At 45.4% G+C, this 21598-nt stretch overlaps 1 protein-coding gene across 2 annotated transcripts in view; it reads left to right on the top strand.

The window, feature by feature from the left end:
• Positions 1-21598, top strand: part of IQCA1 (IQ motif containing with AAA domain 1) — a 249948-nt gene that overhangs the window by 68312 nt on the left and 160038 nt on the right. For both annotated transcript variants that reach the window (XM_068245328.1, XM_068245329.1), the window contains exons 4-5: positions 618-809; positions 8758-8829. In XM_068245328.1, the coding sequence (XP_068101429.1) occupies positions 618-809; positions 8758-8829 (264 nt within the window). The remainder of the gene's footprint in view (positions 1-617; positions 810-8757; positions 8830-21598) is intronic.

The raw sequence follows: 21598 nt of genomic DNA, 5'->3' as shown, positions 1-21598 counted from the left end.
GGGTATTTATACTATCCTGGAATTCTAGCCCCTCATGAAACATGACAGGGGGTCAGAAAAGTCAGAGATGCTTGAAAATGGGAAAATTCACTTTTGGCACCATAGTTTGTAAACGCTATAACTTTTACCCAAACCAATAAATATACACTGAATGGGTTTTTTTTTATCAAAAACATGTTTGTCCACATTTTTCGCGCTGCATGTATACAGAAATTTTACTTTATTTGAAAAATGTCAGCACAGAAAGTTAAAAAAATCATTTTTTTGCCAAAATTCATGTCTTTTTTGATGAATATAATAAAAAGTAAAAATCGCAGGAGCAATCAAATAGCATCAAAAGAAAGCTTTATTAGTGACAAGAAAAGGAGCCAAAATTCATTTAGGTGGTAGGTTGTATGAGCGAGCAATAAACCGTGAAAGCTGCAGTGGTCTGAATGGAAAAAAAGTGGCCGGTCCTTAAGGGGTAGAAAGCCCTAGGTCCTCAAGTGGTTAAGTAATATCTCAGCCTCCATATCCCTCACTGTATCATAGATGTTATTCCAGTGTATATTGTTTACATAATCCATGTAAATTTAACTTTTTCAGTCACCACTCTGACCTATTATTTTAACCATCAGGTAAAGCCAGGGAAACCGATGTCTCTGGATGAAGCAGTCCGAGTGATCCAGGTGTCAGAGAGGGCCCGACAGGGACGCTTAAGAGCCAAATTCATGAGAGAGATCCACCTAGAAGAGAAGAGAGAGAGAATGGCCAAACTACAAGGAGAAAAGACACTGGACCCAGATGTAGCTGCAATACGTATCCAGAAGGTGAGAACAAGGCCCACTTCATATCTTAACCTCTCCTCTGAACCTCTGTATTACCCCCTGCTCCATGGCATTATTATTATTTCAAGTAGAGTTCCAAATCAAATACACACAGAATGCTTACCTCCTGGATTTTACTACAGCCTTTTGCCCTTCCCTGCACCCCCCCAAACAGCTAAGGAATAGTAGCTGTTAACAGTTAGAAGAAGAAATTTATGTCTACAGTTATGTGACCACTGCCTGGAGGTGAGATGGCCCTTTTACACTTAATGCGTTGGCAGGCACGTGCAGAGGGGGGTGCTCTGGGTGCCCAGGCCCCCCCCCTTTTTAAAATCAGCAAAAAAAGGCCCCTCTGAGCGCACAAAATAAGCCCCGCCCCTACCGCGATAAGCCCCGCCCACCCGCGAGAAGCTCCGCCTCCGCCTGGGGCACTTTCAGGTGAAGAGGCCTGGATAGGAATCCTAGTGTGGCATACTGACCTCACCCTCCACCTAGGACCCATACTGACCTCTACCTCCCCAAGCACCCATAGTGACTTCTCCCTAACCCACAGGGACCTCTCCATCCACCTAGCACCCACAGTGACTTCTCCCTCCCCAGCACCCACAGTGACCTCTCCATCCACCTAGCACCCACAGTGACCTCTCCCTCCACCTAGCACCCACAGTGACCTCTCCCTCCACCTAGCACCCACAGTGACCTCTTCCTCCACCTAGCACCCACAGTGACCTCTCCCTCCCCAGCACCCACAGTGACCTCTCCCTCTACCTAGCACCCACAGTGACCTCTCCCTCCACCAGCACCCACAGTGACCTCTCCCTCCACCTAGCACCCACAGGGACCTCTCCCTCCACCAGCACCCACAGTGACCTCTCCCTCCACCTAGCACCCACAGTGACCTCTCCCTCCACCTAGCACCCACAGTGACCTCTCCCTCCACCTAGAACCCACAGTGACCTCTCCCTCCACCTAGCACCCACAGTAACTTCTCCCTCCCCAGCACCCACAGTGACCTCTCCCTCCACCTAGCACCCACAGTGACCTCTCCCTCTCCAGCACCCACAGTGACCTCTCCCTCCACCTAGCACCCACAGTAACTTCTCCCTCCACCAGCACCCACAGTGACCTCTCCCTCCACCTAGCACCCACAGTGACCTCTCCCTCCACCAGCACCCACAGTGACCTCTCCCTCCACCTAGCACCCACAGTGACCTCTCCCTCCACCTAGCACCCACAGTGACCTCTCCATCCACCTAGGACCCATACTGACCTCTCCCTCCCCAGTACCCACAGTGATATCTCCCATCACCTAGCACCCACAGTGACCTCTCCCAGCAGCACCCACAGTGACTTCTCCCTCCCCAGCACCCACAGTGACCTCTCCCTCCACCTAGCACCCACAGAGACCTCTCCCTCCACCTAGCACCCATACTGAGCTCTCCCTCCACCTAGCACCCACAGTGACCTCTCCCTCCACCTAGCACCCACAGTGACCTCTCCCTCCACCTAGCACCCACAGTGACCTCTCCCTCCACCTAGCACCCACAGTGACCTCTCTCTCCACCTAGCACCCACAGTGACCTCTCCCTCCACCTAGCACCCACAGTGACCTCTCCCTCCACCTAGCACCCACAGTGACCTCTCTCTCCACCTAGCACCCACAGTGACCTCTCCCTCCACCTAGCACCCACAGTGACCTCTCCCTTCACCTAGCACCCACAGTGACCTCTCCCTCCACCTAGCACCCACAGTGACCTCTCCCTCCACCTAGCACCCACAGTGACCTCTCCCTCCACCTAGCACCCACAGTGACCTCTCCCTCCACCTAGTACCCACAGTGACCTCTCCCTCCACCTAGCACCCACAGTGACCTCTACCTCCCACAGTGACCTCTCCCTTCACCTACCACCCACAAATACCTCTCCTTCCCCAAATCTAGCAGTGATCCTGCCTACCCCAGCACCCACAGTGATCTTTCCCTCCCCCAGAGGCTACCCTCCTGTCCCCTGCAGCACTTACAGGGACCTCCCATCCCAAAAGCAGCGCCCACACTGATCTCTCCCAACACACAGCATCCACAACTACTCCCTCCTCAAAAAACTACAATGACCTCTCCTAGCACCCACAGTGACCTACCCTTCCACCAGCAACCACACTGACCTCTACCTCCCCTAGCAGCAACTATGCCATTCATAGCAGTACCCACAGTGATCTCCCACCCCCTGCACCCACAGCAATCCCACCAATATTCAGCACCCACATTACACTCAACCAGTAACCCCCACTATAGCATGCACCCAGTACTTGCACCAAGCAACTTTCACCCAATACTCACATCCGGCCTCAATATGGCACTTAGTACTTGCATCATTCACCCTATAGCTGGCACCCAGTACTCACACCCACTTGGCACAGTACTTGCACATTATCTGAACTCACATAAACCAGTACTAGCACCCGAAGTACCTGCACTCAGAATCCACATGACACACAATGCCCACCCATAGCTAGCACCCAATGCAGGCATGGCACCAAGTATTTGCACCTATGTGATACCCAGTACCTGCACCCAACACCCACATGTTTCATCTGCAGTAGTTCCAGTTGCACTAAGCCTCCACTTAGTGCCCAGTACAAACACCAAGCACTCACATATCACATCCAGTACTTGCACCCAGAACTCACAAGGGACTGAGTACCTGCAATCAACACCTTTATGATAGTTGATACACACCCATACAGCCAGAATCCACATGACACCCTGTGTCAGCACCCAGAACCCACATAGCACCCAGCATCTGCCTTTAGCACCCACATGACAACAAATACCCTACTATCCAGCATCCATCACCCATATGCCATGTACTCACTCCTAGTACCCACTTGGCACCCAGTATTTGTATCTAAGACCCACATACCCCCATAATCAACACCCACATGGCACAGTACTCGCATGTCACCAAGTTCCAAAGCCATTATATGCACCCAGTACCCGTCCATGGCCAGGACCCAAATAGCACCCAGTACCCATCCTTGGTCTGAACCCATATGGGAGAGTACTCTACCATGGCACACATCCATACCACACATGGCACTCTCTACTCACTCATGTACAACACTCACATGTCTCCCTGTACCAATTAACACTCACATGGCACCCACTATTGTTTATCACCATCTGCTACTCATTCAGCACCCAATACTGCATAGCACCCACTGCAAATAAACACCCAATACAAACTGGACCTTGGTACCCACAGCAGCTTGACACAGACTGTACTTTGGCATCTCATCACCCACTGCAACTTAACACAAAGTAAACCTTTGCATCTTACCACCCACTGTATATGGGCACCCGCTGCACCTTGGCACTTACTGCAGTTTTGCATCTACTAATGCTTAGCAACCACTGCATATTGGCAACCACTTCTTCTTTGCCTGAAAAGAAGCTTGGGTGCTGATCTAGAGAGACAGAGATATCAGTAATGAAAGGTGAATCCATGCCTACATCAGGCTCCACTGTGCCCACTCTAATAGTGCGCACCTATGACTGCTGATTTGAGGGTGGTGGCACCAAAGAAGTTAGTTGGAAGAAGACACGAAGTATGCCTGATACTTCTATAAAGGTGTGTGTGTGTGTGTGTGTGTGTGTGTGTGTGTGTGTGTGTGTGTGTGTGTGTGTGTGTGTGTGTGTGTGTGTGTGTGTGTGTGTGTGTGTGTGTGTGTGTGTGTGTGTGTGTGTGGTGGTGGTGGGGGGGGGGGGGTTAAGACTGCCTAGTGCTTTCTGGAGAAGGGGTATTACATACACAATTTAGCACGATTTATCGATTAGGGCCCCTTTTTCAAATTTGAGCACCCCCCCCCCCTTGAGAATCCTCTGCACGGCCCTGTGCGTTGGTACGCGTTGGTATGCATTGGTATGCGTTCCATAGCAGTGCATTGTGAAAATTATTTCAGTTAAAAAATGTGTATAGTGGGAACTGTGCCATAGGAAAACATGGGTATTACTTTGAAAATCGGTTTTCTGTCATTTTTAACTGAGAGCAACTGATTAAGTGTAAAAGGGGCCTTAGTCCCCGATCAGTGATGTGGCACCTTCTTACCTCCTGCAGTACCATGTAAGAGGAAGCATAGCCTATGCTTCTAGGCTTTTTTCTTCAGCAGAACCTGAGGAAAGGGGCTTGGCCTAGACCTCTAAGCACCCTGAGAATTTGGTCCTTATGTGGCAGAAAGTAGTGGTCCTAGGACTACAGGCTAAGACTTTGGAGAAGTTATTTAGCACAAACATTGATGGACAGGTCCTTTTTATTATTTTTTTTATTTTTAGTATTCATAAGATTCAATGTTTTTATCAACTCTAACATTTAACCTAGTTTTATTAGATGACTCTGAACTCCAATTTTAGAAATTATTTTATGGCTCAGGCGTAATATAAACCAAGTCTTAGAATGTTGGTGTATTTAAATCTGGTTGAAAAGTCGGGCACTGATGAATAATGCCGTGCACCGAAATTACTGACTTAGCTCTGATTTCAAATAGTAGCAAAATATTGGCATGTTATTATTATTATTATTATTTATTGTATTTATAAAGCGCCAACATATTACGCAGCGCTGGACAATAAATATATACAATGATACAAGGATGACATACATAGGGTTATACACATAGAACAAAGTTATACATACAAATTGTACAAAATACATGATCATGCAATATGGGCTGGTTAGGTAGGCCCAGTAATACAAGTACAGGCTGTCATAGGACAGGAGCACATGATCCTGTAGATTACACTAGGGAGTGGAGGACCCTGCCAGAGGCTTACAATCTAAAGGGAGGGGTGGAAACACTAGGGGGGGCTGTTAAATATTCCTTAGAGAGTTACTGTGTGGTAGGAGGTGGGTAGGCCATCATAAAGAGGTGGGTTTTGAGGGCTTGCTTGAATGTGTTGAAAGAGGGAGCAAGTCTGATGGGTGGTGGAAGGGCATTCCAGAGGGTGGGGGCAGCTCTTGAGAAATCCTGCAGGCGGGCATGGGAGTGTGAAATGCGCGGGGTGGTGAGGCGAAGGTCGTTGGAGGAACGGAGGGGGCGACCTGGTGTATACTTGTGAACAAGCTGCGAGATGTAGGTAGGGCATGTTTTGTGCACAGATTTATACGCCAGGCATAGAATCTTGAAACTTATCCTGAGACGGATAGGGAGCCAGTGCAGGGATTCACAAAGGGGAGATGTGGATGCAGAGCGGTGCGAAGAATGGATGAGTCTTGCAGCCGCGTTCATCACTGATTGAAGGGGGGCAGTGCGTTTCAGGGGGAGGCCAGAAAGGAGTGAGTTACAGTAATCAAGGCGGGAGATAATGAGGGCATGGATGAGCAGTTTGGTCGTGTCCGGGGTTAAGAATGGGCGGATCTTGGAGATATTACGGAGGTGGAAATTGCAGGCTCTTGTGATGTTTTGGATGTGTGGGATGAAGGAGAGGTCAGAGTCCAAGGTGACACCCAGGCAGCGGGCCTGGGAGGTAGGGAGAATGGTTGTGTTGTCGATTGTGAGGTGGAAACCTGGGATGGGTGCAGCAGCATGGGGTGGAAGGATCAGGAGCTCAGTTTTGTCTAGGTTAAGCTTTAGGAACCTAGCTGACATCCAGGAGGAAATTGCTGAGAGACACAATAAGTTGCTTACATTAAGAAACTAGTAATTGTTAATCCATTCAGTGTTTGGTGAAGTGTTGATAAGAGCTGCAGTGGGGTGATAAGCAGTGGAGATAAGCTACGGTGAAGGGAACTTTTAAACTAGAAATAATGGGTACAATTAAGAAGCTCAAGCTTCAAGCAATACTCAGCAAACACTGTAGCTACTTTAGTATCAATATAAAGGGACCCATACACTGGTTGATTTCAGTCTTTGATCGTTTGATTCTATAGAATCAATCAGAAATCGATTCTATCAAATTTTCCGGTCGATCGATTTGTGGACGATTGCGATCGATTTGATATATCTGACAGGATGGAAAATCTAGGTCGATCTGCTGCTGGCAGCAGATCGATGGCCCATAGAGTTGCATTGGATCTAATGCAGATACATTTCCAAAAGATTTTATTCTGAAATCTATTGGAAATCTGTTCCTAGTGTGTGGCACACATCAGATAGATTCCTGTCAGATTTTGCTTCACAGGCATCTGACAGAAATCTATCTAATGGTCGAATCTACTGCAAATCTATAAGTTTATGGCCACCTTAAAGAGGAACTGTCGTGAAAATCTTAAAATTTAAAACACATACAAATACTGTAAGAAGCTCATTTCTTCCAGAGTAAAATGAGCCATAAATTACGTTTCTCCTATGTTGCTGTCACTTACAGTAAATATTAGAAATCTGACATTACCGACAGATTTTGGGCTAGTCCATCTCTCCATAGGGGATTCTTTCTCAGCATGGCCTTTATTCTTTATAAAGACACTCCTTGAAAAAGATTTATAGAATGATACTGGCCAGCCTGCTCACTGCATACTTTTTTGGCAGTTGGACGGAGCAAATGTCATTCACTAAGTGCTTTTAAAAATAAAGAAAACCCTGAAAACCCCCCATGAGAAAGAGGACTAGTCTAACATTTGTCGGTAATGTCAGATTTCTGCCACTTACTGTAAGTGACAGCAACATAGGAGAAAAGTCATTTATTGCTCATTTTACTCTGGAAGAAACTTAGTTCCTCTTTGTATATGTTTACATGTATTTTAAATTTTAAGATATTCGCGACAGAGGTCCTTTAAGTGCAGAGTATCAACACATACTGGAGGTGAAATGGCAAAATTAAAAAGGGTCTGCAGTGGGAGATTTGGGTGTGGTTTTCACCTAAAAAATATTATGAAAAGATAAATAAGACAAAGGAGAGACCCTGAATTATTGAGCAGCAGAAATCATATATAAGACAATGATGGGACAGCAGTTCACTCTCAAATTTACATTATTTAAAAATAGGTCTGCTCAGATCCTAAAACTTGTGTTGTTAAAACCAGGTAATGCAGCACAGTGGTAAACATGCTCCTGTCCCAACTTTTTTTTAAGTGCATATTTTTTAAAAATAATATTTTTTATTTTTAGCATTCATTATATTGCCTTCGTACCTGAAAATAAGATTTTTATTTTTTTTAGGAAACAGTTTTATTACCCAACTAGTGACCTTAGCCCGTTTAAAAACGGGCTAGGTCTGTCCCCGCGCGCCTGCCACGCGCGCACTTGCTGCGCACCCGGCAGCCCGCTCACACACCCCCCTGGCTCCCTTGCCCCGTCGCTGTTCTCCTGCCTGTGTGAGGCTGGATCCGTGCTGCGCACATGCGCAGTAGCATAAAGCACGGACCCAGCTACACAGAGACAACTGTCCCTGCTGTATGCAGGGACAGTTGCCTATTAATATATAGGATAGTTTGCTAGCATTGATACAGCCTATGTCCGTTTTTAAATGATAGTTTAGCTTTTCTTTAAGATTTGCCCACCTACCTATACAGCCTAAGCTAGCAGTATTGAACACAGTGTGAATGACTGCGTTTCATTTTGTCTGTAGTTCTCAGCTGTGCTGTGTTACTCAAGCCACTGAAAAGTATGACCAAAATCGTGTCTGCTGGAGGTCAGTCAGGGAATGGAAGGATGCAATGTGAAATGACTTTCTGGTATTCATTTCTGAACACATCACTTGCATGTATTCTAACAGAATTTCCTATATAAATAAGGTTTATTTCCAGTTTTCCATAGTAATGGAAAAGCACTCCTTGTTGCAATTGTAACTGATGTGACAGGCTTGTAAGTGTTAGCATAAAGCCAAGGTCCCCCACCTAGACTGCCCATTCCACTCCACACTCCCTTCCTGTGTGCTCTCCTACTTCCCCAATTGCTGTGCCGCTCAGGAAGCGGTTTCCATTCCTGCTGTATCCTTGCTGACTTTCCGTTCACACCACAGGTCTGGCGAGGCTATATTCAGAGGAAGAGAACCACGCAGCAGAGAGAAGAGGAAATGATCTTCCTGGGCATGGTAGGTTGTCTGGAGGACAGGCTTCTTCTGAGTAACATTGTAATGTTTACAGAATAACATAGAAAAATAAACAGGTGCAAAGCCACTCACTTACCCTGCATTGTACATTTTGATTGAAAACACTGGAAAAGATGTTGCTCTCCGTACATATCATAATAATGGTCCATGCTTGAAGAGAGCATTGCTCCCAGACATTTTGGTCTTTGTGTTGTACAGCCTGGCACAACGCTGGTTTATTAAGCTCTAATAGAGCCAGATGAAAGAGCTTATCTCGGGTTGGCGAGGTGATTGCCCGTGGTTCTGTAGGGAAGGCTGATATGCAAGTGTTCAACCTTTCTGTAGTTTATGTGTTAAATTATTTCTGTAAGATTCATAGACAGACTGAAGACAGAATCCTTTAGCTGTGTGGTCATTCTGCATAGTTGATATTTGTTATAGTCACCCCGTTCCCGCTCTAGTCACTGCTAATTACCTCATTCCCGCTGTCGTCAATGCTAGTCATCCCCTTCCCGCTGTCATCGCTGCTAGTCACCCCCTTCCCACTGTCATAAATGCTAGTCAACCCCTTCCCGCCGTCCTCAATGCTAGTCACCCCCTTCCCGCTGGTGTTGCTGCTAGTCACCCCCTTCCCACTGTCATAAATGCTAGTCACCCCCTTCCTGCTCCAGTCACTGCTAGTTACCTCATTCCCGCTGTTGTTGCTGCTAGTCACCCCGTTCCTGTTGTCGTTAATGCTAGTCACCCCCTTCCCGCTGTCGTCCCTGCTTGCCACTACAACATGCCTATCGCTACCTGCTGCCCATTACAATCTACCAATCTACCTATCACTACCTGCCTGCTACTGCATTCTGTCTATTTGTATCTGCTGGCTACTACAATTTACCTATCACTACCTGCCTGCTACTACAATCTGCCTATTAGTATCTGCTGGCTACTACAATCTGTCTATCAGTACCTGCTGGTCACAACAATCTTCCTATCAGTACCTGCTGGTTACTACAATCTGCCTATCAGTACTGGCTGGCTACAACAATTTGCCTATCACTACCTGCTGGTCACGACAATCTGCCTATCAGTACCTGCTGGCTACTACACAATCTGCCTATCAGTACCGCCTGGTTACTACAATCTGCCTATTAGTATCTGCTGGCTACTACAATCTGTCTATCGGTACCTGCTGGTCACGACAATCTGCCTATCAGTACCTGCTGGCTACTACAATCTGCCTATCAGTACCGGCTGGCTACAACAATTTGCCTATCACTACCTGCCTTTTACTACAATCTGCATATCACTACCTGACAGCTACTACAATCTGCCTATATCTGCCTGCTACTGCAATCTTCCTTTCACTACCTGCTGGCTACTACAATCTGCCTATCAGTACCTGTTGGCTACTACAATCTGCCCATCAGTACCTACTAGCTACTACAATCTTCCTATCAGTACCTGCTGGCTACTACAATCTTCCTATCAGTACCTGCTGGCTACTGCAATCTGCCTATCAGTAGCTGCTGGCCATTACAATCTGCCTATCAGTACCTGCTGGCTACTACAATCTGCCTATCAGTACCTGCTGGCTGCTACAATCTGCCTATCAATACCTCCTGACTACTACCGTACAATCTTCCTATCAGTACCTGCTGGCTACTACAATCTTCCTATCAGTACCTGCTGGCTACTACAATCTGCCTATCAGTACCTGCTGGCTACTACAGTCTGCCTATCAATACCTCCTGACTACTACCGTACAATCTTCCTATCAGTACCTGCTGGCTACTACAATCTGCCTATCAATACCTCCTGACTACTACCGTACAATCTTCCTATCAGTACCTGCTGGCTACTACGATCTTCCTATCAGTACCTGCTGGCTACTACAATCTGCCTATCAGTACCTGCTGGCTACTACAATCTTCCTATCAGTACCTGCTGGCTACTACAATCTGCCTATCAGTACCTGCTGGCTACTACAATCTTCCTATCAGTACCTGCTGGCTACTACGATCTTCCTATCAGTACCTGCTGTCTACTAGAATCTGCCTATCAGTACCTGCTGGCTACTACAATCTGCCTATCAGTACCTGCTGGCTACTACAATCTTCCTATCAGTACCTGCTGGCTACTACGATCTTCCTATCAGTACCTGCTGTCTACTAGAATCTGCCTATCAGTACCTGCTGGCTACTACAATCTGCCTATCAGTACCTGTTGGCTACTATAATCTGCCTATCAGTACCTGCTGGCTACTACAATCTGCCTATCAGTACCTGCTGGCTACTACAATCTTCCTATCAGTACCTGCCGGCTACTACAATCTTCCTATCAGTACCTGCTGGCTACTACAATCTTCCTATCAGTACCTGCTGGCTACTACAATCTTCCTATCAGTACCTGCTGGCTACTACAATCTTCCTATCAGTACCTGCTGGCTACTACAATCTTCCTATCAGTACCTGCTGGCTACTACAATCTTCCTATCAGTACCTTTCGGCTACTACAATCTTCCTATCAGTACCTGCTGGCTACTACAATCTTCCTATCAGTACCTGCTGGCTACTACAATCTTCCTATCAGTACCTGCTGGCTACTACAAACTTCCTATCAGTACCTGCTGGCTACTACAATCTTCCTATCAGTACCTGCTGGCTACTACAATCTGCCCATCAGTACCTGCTAGCTACTACAATCTGCCTGTCATTACCTGTCTGCTACTACAATCATCCTATCACTACCTGCTGGCTACTTCAATATGCCTATAAGTACCTGCTGGCCTCTACAATCTGCAAATCACTAGCTGCCTGCTGCTACAATTTACCTATCAGATTGGGATTTGGCATGGGGGGGGGGGAGGGCATAGGTTTACCCAGTATGGAGCCCAGAAATTCTGAATGTGGCCCTGCCCCACTGATGCCAGGTAGCAGTAGATGTTGCTTCCAGGATTGGAGGCCAAACCACACTAGGGGCTTGATTCACAAAAGAGTGCTAACTGTTAGCACGGCCGGTTTCGCGTGATTTTTCGCATTGCGCGCGATCGCGAATGTTCACGCGAAGCAATAAAGTTTTCGCGCACAAACGCGAATTTCCGCGCGAAATCTTTATCGTTTTCATGCAAGAATTCTGGTTTGCGCGCGAAAACGTTATCATTTCGCGTGACAAATTTGCGTTCGCGCGCAATACGAAAATTCGCGCGAAAACGGCCGTGCTAACAGTTAGCACTCTTTTGTGAATCAAGCCCTATATGTCTCCCATTTTTATCAGCGCTCCAGCTGCATTCCCTGTTTTTCAGTATTCATTGCAAATGGAGGTGGGCCCCTCAGGTCCTGGGGCTCTGTTGTATTTGAAACATCTGCAACCACAACTATTACAACACTGGCTTCTGTTACCTTTATTAACATACAAGTGCAGTATAAGATGCTCAGACTCTGGAATCCCTGGCTCACTCTGATCCTTTGGCCTCAGATTGGCCCCAGTTTTCTAACCCTGTCTGCTACTATTCACTCATTGGATAAAAGCATGAAAGTGGGTGAAGCGTAGCATCAGAGTGACTTTAAAGTAAGGTTAAGGTAAACACAGAGGTATGTTCATACTGGATCCACATACTTTTGTGCATTGTCTCTCTCTTCATTCCCCCTGTCTCTGTAATCATTTCTGAAAAAATGTGACTTTTGGCTCATTTTCAGACAGGAAAAGGCAGGCTTGCCACGATGTTTCCTCCTACCTCCCTTCTATTTCCTCATCTTAAAGAGGAACTTCAGCCTAAACAAACATAGTGTCATTAAGTTACATTAGTTATGTTAATTAAAATAGATAGGTAATATAAGTTCTTACCCACCTGTTTTAAAAGAACAGGCAAAGGTTTGTGATTTCATGAGGGCAGCCATCTTTTTGGTTGAAAGAAGGTGACAGGGAGCATGAGACACAGTTCCAACTGTCCTGTGTCCTAATCACCCCTCCCAGTTGCTAGGCAACGAGAACAACAACATCAGAAATCCCATCATGCTTTGCACAGCATCAGGGGAAAAAAGCCTGGGCAGTTTTCTTTGATGGGGCGGAGCTTAGCTAAAAAAGCAGCTAAAAAATAAGACTGCTATAAGAAAAACAAAGTTCTGATGCTGTTAAAGAAACACCAAGCCTTTTCAGTTCTGCTAAATAGATTTTTAGTCTGGAGGTTCACTTTAAGGGGAGTGAATGGGGCAGGTGAGATGAGGGAATGGGAGGGTATTAGTAGGGAAGATTATAGCAAGCCCGCCTCTTCCTGTCTGAAAATGTAGCTTTAGCCAAAAGTCAAATTATTCATGGAGTGATTACGGGGACCAGTGGGAAAGAGGAGGTATACAGTCGGTGCACAGACATATATGTTGGGCAGCACGGTGGCGTAGTGGTTAGCTCTCTAGCCTTGCAGCGCTGGGTCCCTGGTTCGAATCCCAGCCAGGGCACTATCTGCAAAGAGTTTGTATGTTCTCTCCGTGTCTGCGTGGGTTTCCTCCGGGCACGCTGGTTTCCTCCCACATTCCAAAAACATACAGATAAGTTAATTGGCTCCCCCTAAAAAAAAAAATTTGGCCCTAGACTACAGTACTTACACTACATAATATAGACATATGGCAATGGTAGGGATTAGATTGTGAGCTCCTTTGAGGCACAGTTAGTGACAAGATATATATATACACACTGTACAGCGCTGCGTAATATGTCGGCGCTATATAAATACTAAATAATAATAATAATAATATGTGGATCCAGCATGCACATACGTCTGTCTTCATTTTAGGTATCTTTACCTCATGTCAGGTGTGCTTTAAAGGGAACCAGAGAGGAATGGAGGGTGAAAAGATTTTATACATACCTGGGGCTTCTTCCAGCCCCATAAGCCTGAATCGCTCCCACGCCGCCATCCTCCGCTTCCTGGATCCGCCGGTACCGGGCCTGTCACTTCCGGCGGATGCGGCCAATTGTCCGCATCACAGGGGCTCCCTCCATACCCGCACGCATACGGCTGCGCAGTAGGCAGCCGCACGCGTACCTGTATAGACGGAGCCCACTGTGATGCGGAGAATTGGACGCGTCCACTGGCCGACTGGCGGTAATGACGGGACCCGGTATCGGCGGTTCCAGGCAGCGGAGGATGGCGGCGTGGGAGCGATCCATGCGTATGGGGCTGGAGGAAGCCCAGGTATGTATATTTGATCCTCTCTGGTTCCCTTTAAGACCTTAGTGCTCTTTGCATTGATATTATAAATATCTAACAGCAGCTATAAGGATTGTTTGTTTTGTGTAATAGTAAAAAAGGGTTAAATGAAGTGACAAGAGAGGTTACTTGTGGCAGCGGGAGCTGCTGTAATGATCTGGCCTTGACACTCCTTAGTAATAGTTTTTCTGTATCTCTGAGTGTTTCAATACCATTTTTCACTGTCTGATATGTGTGACATAAAGCGAAAAGAAAAAATGATGAGCATATGCTGAAAACTAATGTCTCGCACTTAATGCAGCATCTCAGGATGTAATAGAAAGGCACTCACTGTGTGGCATTAATATAGCGTGATACATCGCCTTTGCAGTGTAGAATGACAGAGTCTCAGCACTATGGTGGGTAATGGCTTTGTACACACGCAGGGAGCTCCTTTGCAGTTGTGCAGCCATTCTGAATGCATTCTATTTATATCGGCACAATCTGTCTGACAAATTAGCTGTTATGGACACTTTGCATAAATATTTATGCCTGTGTTTGCATGGGGGTAGAACAGTTTGATTTACAGGCTAATGTTATGTTTAATGACCCACTTTCCCCTCACTGCAGAGCCAAAGCCACATATCAAAAATACAGCACGTTTAAAGATAACATGCAGAGCATACACCACTGGGCCCTCTTAACCCTCAGTCCTCCGGAGCAGCCTGTGCCATTGTGCACTGTATTGTAGACCAAGAAATGTAATTACCATTGCTTGTGTTAGGACAGCAAGACTGCTCCGTCACCTGTTTATGAAGTGTGAGAGAATGGGAGGATTTGGCAGTATTCCGCACTCAGTGGCACTGTGAAAGACTTCTGTAGCCAGAACTTTTCCAAGAGCTCTCTGTGTTTTTAAACTTTCATATAATAAAAGGCTTTTTAATGATTTATAGTATTCCTTACTGCTGCTAATCTCTCCAAATAGTACTTTGTCACCCCATTACACTTGTGCAGGGGAAAATTTCACCATCGCGCTATACTAATTAGGAATCAGCAAGGATCAGAGGATCCTCTGGCCTAACTAGATACACTCAGTGAAAATAAAAAAGGGTGCTTATGACTTCTCTCTAGTTCCTTAAATACAGTAACAGTTAATTTAGGTGCCTGATAGCGGTGAGTAAATTAGGTGCCAACTATTAAGCTCAGCTATTAGCTGACTAGCTATTACATAACTGATAATTCATGGGTGCCAGGGTAGCCAAGCTCCAAATATCAGTTTTTCCGGTACCCTCTTTCCCTGAAAATAAGACCTACCCTGAAAATAAGCCCTAGCTGGAATTTTAAGCATGCTTGAAATATAAGCCCTACCCCGAAAATAAGCCCTAGTGGAATTTAAAGAGGAGGAAGAGGCAGCCAGTAAGTGGGGACACAGTGGTGCAGTGCCAATCGGGCACTGGTCCTTTCATCGCAGCACACAGCAAGGTTATTAGCTGTGTGCAGGGAAAACAGGTCAGGTGCCTGATCAGTACAGTAGCATACTTTCAAATCCATGAACATCACAGTACAAAGGAACAGGAAATGTTCTGCTTAGAGACACTTCCTAATAGAAATATAAGACATCCTCTGAAAAAAAGGCCCTACAACATCTTTTAGAGCAAAAATTAATATGACACTGTCTTATTTTCGGGGAAAGATGGTAAATACATAGTCTGGGGCTTAGCAATTATAAAGCCAAACCACAGATATCAGATTTACAGGGAAACTAACGAGAGGTATGTGGAGGCTGCCATATTTATCACCTTTTAAACAATACCAGTTACCTGGCTATCCTGCTGATCTTCTGCCTCTAATACTTTTAACCATAGACCATGAACAAGCATGCAGCAGATCAGGTGTTTCTGACATTATTGCCAGATCTGACAAGATTAGATGCATGCTTGTTTCTGGTGTTATTCAGACACTACTGCAGCCAAATAGATCAGCAGGGCCTCAGCCAATCAGGTATTGTTTAAATGGAAATAAATATGGCAACCTCCATATTCTTCTCACTTCAGTTGTCCTTTAACCTCCCTGGCGGTAAGCCCGAACTGAGTTCGGGCTATGCCGCCGGGAGGCACCGCTCAGGCCCCGCTGGGCCGATTTGCATAATTTTTTTTTTGTTACACGCAGCTAGCACTTTGCTAGCTGTGTGTAACCTCCGATCGCCGCCGCTACCCGCCGATCCGCCGCTATACGCGTCGCCGCAGCCGCCCCCCCCCCCCCGCAGACCCCGTGCGCTGCCTGGCCAATCAGTGCCAGGCAGCGCCGTGGGGTGGATCGGATTCCCCTTTGACGTCACGACGTTGATGACGTCGGTGACGTCATCCCGCCCCGTCGCCATGGCGATGGGGGAAGCCCTCCAAGAGATCCCGTTCTTTGAACGGGATCTCTTGATCTCCGATCGCCGAAGGCTGGGGGGATGCCGCTCGGCAGCGGCTATCATGTAACATTGTCTCGCTACATGAAAAAGAAAAAGAAAAAAGAAAAAAAACGTATTTGCTGCCCCCTGGCGGATTTTAATAAACCGCCAGGGAGGTTAAGGTTTGGAGTAGTTTTAGGAGGGTTAGCTTTAGGATATGGGGTAGGGGGAGGATAGAGTTAATCAGGTTGAGGGTGTTAGGTTTAGGCATTTAGGAAAGGGATTGCATTGGTAGGGTATTGGGGTTAGGCATCATGAAGAAATTAATATTAGGGTAAGGGGTCACGATGTGTGGTAGGTTAAGGTTAGGTGTTTAGGGAGGGGGTTAGGCATGACAAAGAAATTAACTGTAGCGTATTGGCATACAAGGGGGAGTAATTAATAAATAATTGATTTTTTATTTTATGCCCGACAGTTAAACTTTAACAACAATACACAATACAGGCACAGGCATTGCTATTTTTTTAAAAGGGATAATTATATCAGTCTACATGTTCTTTTCACTTAAGATTTTCTTTTAATTTTACCATTACAGTATATGGTTACACGATGGTTTAATGTGCAAGTTACCCAACAAATTACAGTAACACTGTAAACAAACTTCTCTATTTAGTGTTAAAACACCTTTATCCAGTGTAATAGTGGTTGCTGAGGAAAACCTGATGTCTTTCTGGCTATTGTGAGGCAGCCTAGAGTACAATGTTATGAGGTTACTTTAGGTGATAACTGCTTGTTACAGAGGAGGTATAGAAGGTGAGGTGATGTCAGAAGCACGTCTCTGAGAACATAATGACAATTATTTGACAGTGTTCAGTGTTCTGAATTATCATATGCTACAGCACATTCAACATTATTGTATTTTAATGGTGGAATATGCCATTGCCCACTCAATTTCCATATTTGATGTAGTTGTTCTTAGTTGTTGTAGAAATTTATTTTGGAAAATTAGGTCACGTGATCCAAAGATTTCAGTACAAATTGCAGCTCTGTCAGGAGAGTGGGAGTTTATGTGCACAGAGCCATTACATGATCTCACCCACCTCTTCCCTCTTCTCCTTCCTGTGGAGTTGGGAAGGAGGTAGGTTGATACAGCTCTGTGTTCACTGGAAGAGACTTACTGGTACCCTCCCCAGTCCCTCCATGACTGTTATGTTCAGTAGTCACTAATGCTAAAAAACTGGAACTAGGTTTATTTGCAAGTTACTGCAGCCCTGCAAACTGTAAACATAAGGCCATGCTTTTCTTTGGCTCCAGTACACCCAGACTGACAAGCAAGAACAGGAATGAACAAGTCTAGAACAGCATAGATAGATCCCATCCAATCATGCAGTATACCAGCAGTATATCACAGTGCCATCTACAGGCATATGAACACCACAACTACCTCAAATGTGTGATGATTGATTAGGGGGAACCTGAGACGGACGAATCCAGATAAAATATGTATACCTGGGGCTTCCTCCAGCCCCCTCCGGCCTGATTTTTCCCATGCTGTCTTCTTCCGATTCCCTGTTTGTCTGCAATTGGCCCTGTAAAGTCCTACGTCCGGGGTCAACTACGCATGCGCGGCCGTGACTTGCGCACGCTCCTGCCATGTTCACATCGCCTGGATCATTCTGGGTCTGCACCATACTACTGCGCAGGTGCAGAACGCTCCAGGCGACGGGAGCGAGATGGGGGAGTGCGCATTGCTGGCCTGCGCCGACTGGAGGATTTTCTGGGGCCAGTTACAGGTGAAGGAGAAGGCGACTGAGGACGACGAGGGAGCAATCAGGCTGGAGGAAGCCTCAGGTATGTATACATTTTTACACATATCAGAAGCACTTTAAGGGTAAGATTTTAGACAGAATACAGACTGCTGTTCAGTCCAGCCAAGCAGTGGCTGACGTTAGAACAGAAAGTCAGCATTGCAAACCTAGCCACGCTATTAAAAATAAATAATGCAAACATGGTTTAGGTTGTCTGCACAAAATATTGCACATTGCAAAATGTTATATATTCCACACAGTATGCTTTAAAACCCCACAAACCTGAATTGTGGCTCTAATAGATCAGATGATTATGGCAAGACACGCAAATGTGTTATCCTCTAAATGAATCTTGTAGTTTGAATTGTTTTTCTTTCATTTTCTTCAGTACTTTACCTTTAGTAAAATAATAGGTGTTTGATTACCTGCTATGAATTCTTGCATTTTGCTCTTTGGCTTTAATCTGTCCTTTTCAACCTCCATAATTACATTTTATGCAGAAAAATTCTTTTCAGAAACCCATTAGCAGCCAGGTAGAAGTCAGCATTAAGTTCTAACTGGTTGTTGTAGGTTTTTGAATTCCATTTCTCTCTGTCTCGTGTTATTGAGAGAGTTTAAGGCTTGTTGGTCCCATGAGCACAATTCCAAAAATGCAGCCGTTTCTTAGAACGTCCTGCCTAGATAGGAAACATATTGCTGCTCAGCTAAGAAGAGCGTAGATGGAGAAGGTATGCCTGCGGTGAAGATGTATAGCATGGTACGCATTTTTCTTCTGCCTAATGCACAGGAACACCTCGGCAATCTCAGCACATACTTCAGAGCTTAGGGATGTGTGTGGAGCTGCACTCCACTAACCATCTTATTGTTTGAGAAAACTGCAGAATATGAGCGAAATGCTCTGATGTGTCTGCAGAAACACTCTCCTCATTTACTTATGCAGAAGTTACTGCTAAAATGATCTGTATTTATTTTACCAGTAAGCTAAGAAAAAGCTCTTGTAGACTTATCGGGGCAGATTTATAAAAAGATGAGTGCAAAAGTGCTATAAAAGTGGTCCCGATGCCAAAATTAAGGATTCTGATTGGTTGCTTTTAGCAACTGATCCAATTTGCACCAGTTTTGCTCCAATTTTCCTTGCACTAAGTTTAATGAATTTGCCCTAGTGTCACATAATTATTTCAACACATATCAGTAATGTGTAAATGTAAGAGAGCTATGCTTTAGCAGTGCACCTTATTATATGGTTCATCGCTGGTAGTTCCTAGTCTGGTTCTCTCTCCTCTCAAGCAGGTTGATTTGGTACGGTTATAAGGGGGAAGGCAACCATCACTACAGCTGTTATCAGCAGTACAGCAGTACAGCAGTGTATCTCAGCAATGTGGTGATGGATAGAGTGTCGGCACAAAGGTTGAGAGGAGTTATCAGCAGAGAGGCAGTGAATTATGTGCCAGTGCAGAAGCTGAAAAGAAGCTGAAAGATGAGTATTAGAACATTAGGATTAGGCATCAATAAAGAGGGTTAGAGTTTGGCAGTAGGCTTCAGGGAGATTAGTTTTAATGGTTGAAGTTATGAAGTTAGTGTTAAGCACTGATGGATTTAGTTAAAGGAAACCCGAGGTGAGAAGGATGTGGAGGATGCCTAATTAATTTCCTTGTAAACAATGCCAGTTGCCTGGCAGCCCTGCTGATCTTCTGGCATAAGTAGTGTCTGAGTCAAAACCCTGGAACAAGCATATGCCTAATCCAGTAAAACCTGAGTCAGAGTACCTGATCTGCTGCATACTTGTTCAGGGTTTATGGCTAAAAGTATTAGAGGCACAGGATCAGGGGTTAGGCATCTGAAAGGGGGATCAGTTAAATCTAGGTATGATGTTAAGAGTGAAAAGTTAGGGTTTGGTGTCAGAAAGGGTAATCAGTTACCATTGTAAAGGTGAAGCATAGAGTTAGACTTCAGACAGTTAAAGAGGAACTTTCACCCAGGATTTAAGTTCATTGCAATCAGTAGCCGATACCCCCTTTCCCACAACAAATCTTTAACTTTTCTCAAATAGATCACCAGGGATGTCTGTGTAGCTGATATTGAGGTGAAACCCCTCCCACAGTATGATGTCATGGCCATGACAGTTTCCTGTCTGTGAACCTCAAAATTGTGGGAGATAACAGCTGTTGCCAACTGTCAAGCAAGCCGTATCTCCTTCTGTATGCACACACACACACACGCACACACACATGTACAGTACAATCTTATTAATAATCTAGTACATATACAGTATAATCTTGCTATAGTAAACTCCAAGGCACCAAGAAAAGGGGTTTACTTTATCAGAAGTTTACAATATCAGAAAATTACCTAGAAATGGCCCAGCATGCCCTGGTACATACTTGCTGCAAAGGAGCAACTCTGTCCTCCCATTGGAGGTACAGTACATGTATTTGCACATTTGATGAACTACAAGGTAAGTATACCTCAGGGCTCCATAGCCAGGCTGAATAAAGTGCTGGTACAGTATCCAGGGCTCCTTAAAAATTGCAGCCATCACTGAATAGAGGCAGCCACTTGCTTCCTGTGAGTGGCTCTGATACATCCGTGAGAAGGACTTGCAGCACGTGTCCTGCAAAACTTTCTGCTCACACCTGAGCCAATCACAAAGCCTCTTTTCAAAATGCAGCCAATCATAATAAGCCACTGGCTTCTGTAATACGATTGGCTCTCATACCTCCTGCGGGCTGGACTTAGCACTATACTCTCCACTCTGCTTAGTTTTGAAGCGAGTAGGCCCTCTCTGATCTGCACTAAAAGTTAAATTAGCCTGTACTGCGCTCCACACGCTACCAGGAGTGTGTGCGTACAATCCTGTAGGACTGTGACAATACTTTTATCTGTTATTGCAAAGTGTAAGTGGTAACACTGCATCCTCTTTAGTTTATGTGCACATTATTCCTCATTTTCCACAGGCTGCTTATTTGTACAGTACTGTATATCCAGCGCTGGTGCCATTCTTCTTGTCTTACAAACGTTATCAGGCATCAACTCACTTGTAATCACCTTGAAGAGAACAGCCGACCATGAGTTTCACACTGATATATGACACTTGTGCCACCCACTGTTTACTATATCCAGAGTCAGCGTCACATAGGGGCCAAAAAACGTGTTTACTATAACAGAATTTTTATTATAGCAGAGTTTACTATACCAAGCATTGCTCCCATAGACTGATAATGGAGATTGGCCAGGGACCTGGAGAGGTAGTTTACTATATCCAAATGTTTACCATATCAGAGTTTATTATAATGAGATTATACTGTATATATAGCAATCTTTTAGCCTATTGTTAGTGGGTGTGCTGTTCCTTTTTTTTTTTTTTTTTTTTTTTTGCATGCCTGCCAGCCAAGA

This window comes from Hyperolius riggenbachi, chromosome 7, assembly GCF_040937935.1.
Source record: "Hyperolius riggenbachi isolate aHypRig1 chromosome 7, aHypRig1.pri, whole genome shotgun sequence".
NCBI classification, from domain to species: Eukaryota; Metazoa; Chordata; class Amphibia; order Anura; family Hyperoliidae; genus Hyperolius; species Hyperolius riggenbachi.
The sequence above is the reverse complement of the archived record's forward strand: the minus strand, read 5'-3'. Positions and strand labels throughout refer to the sequence as shown.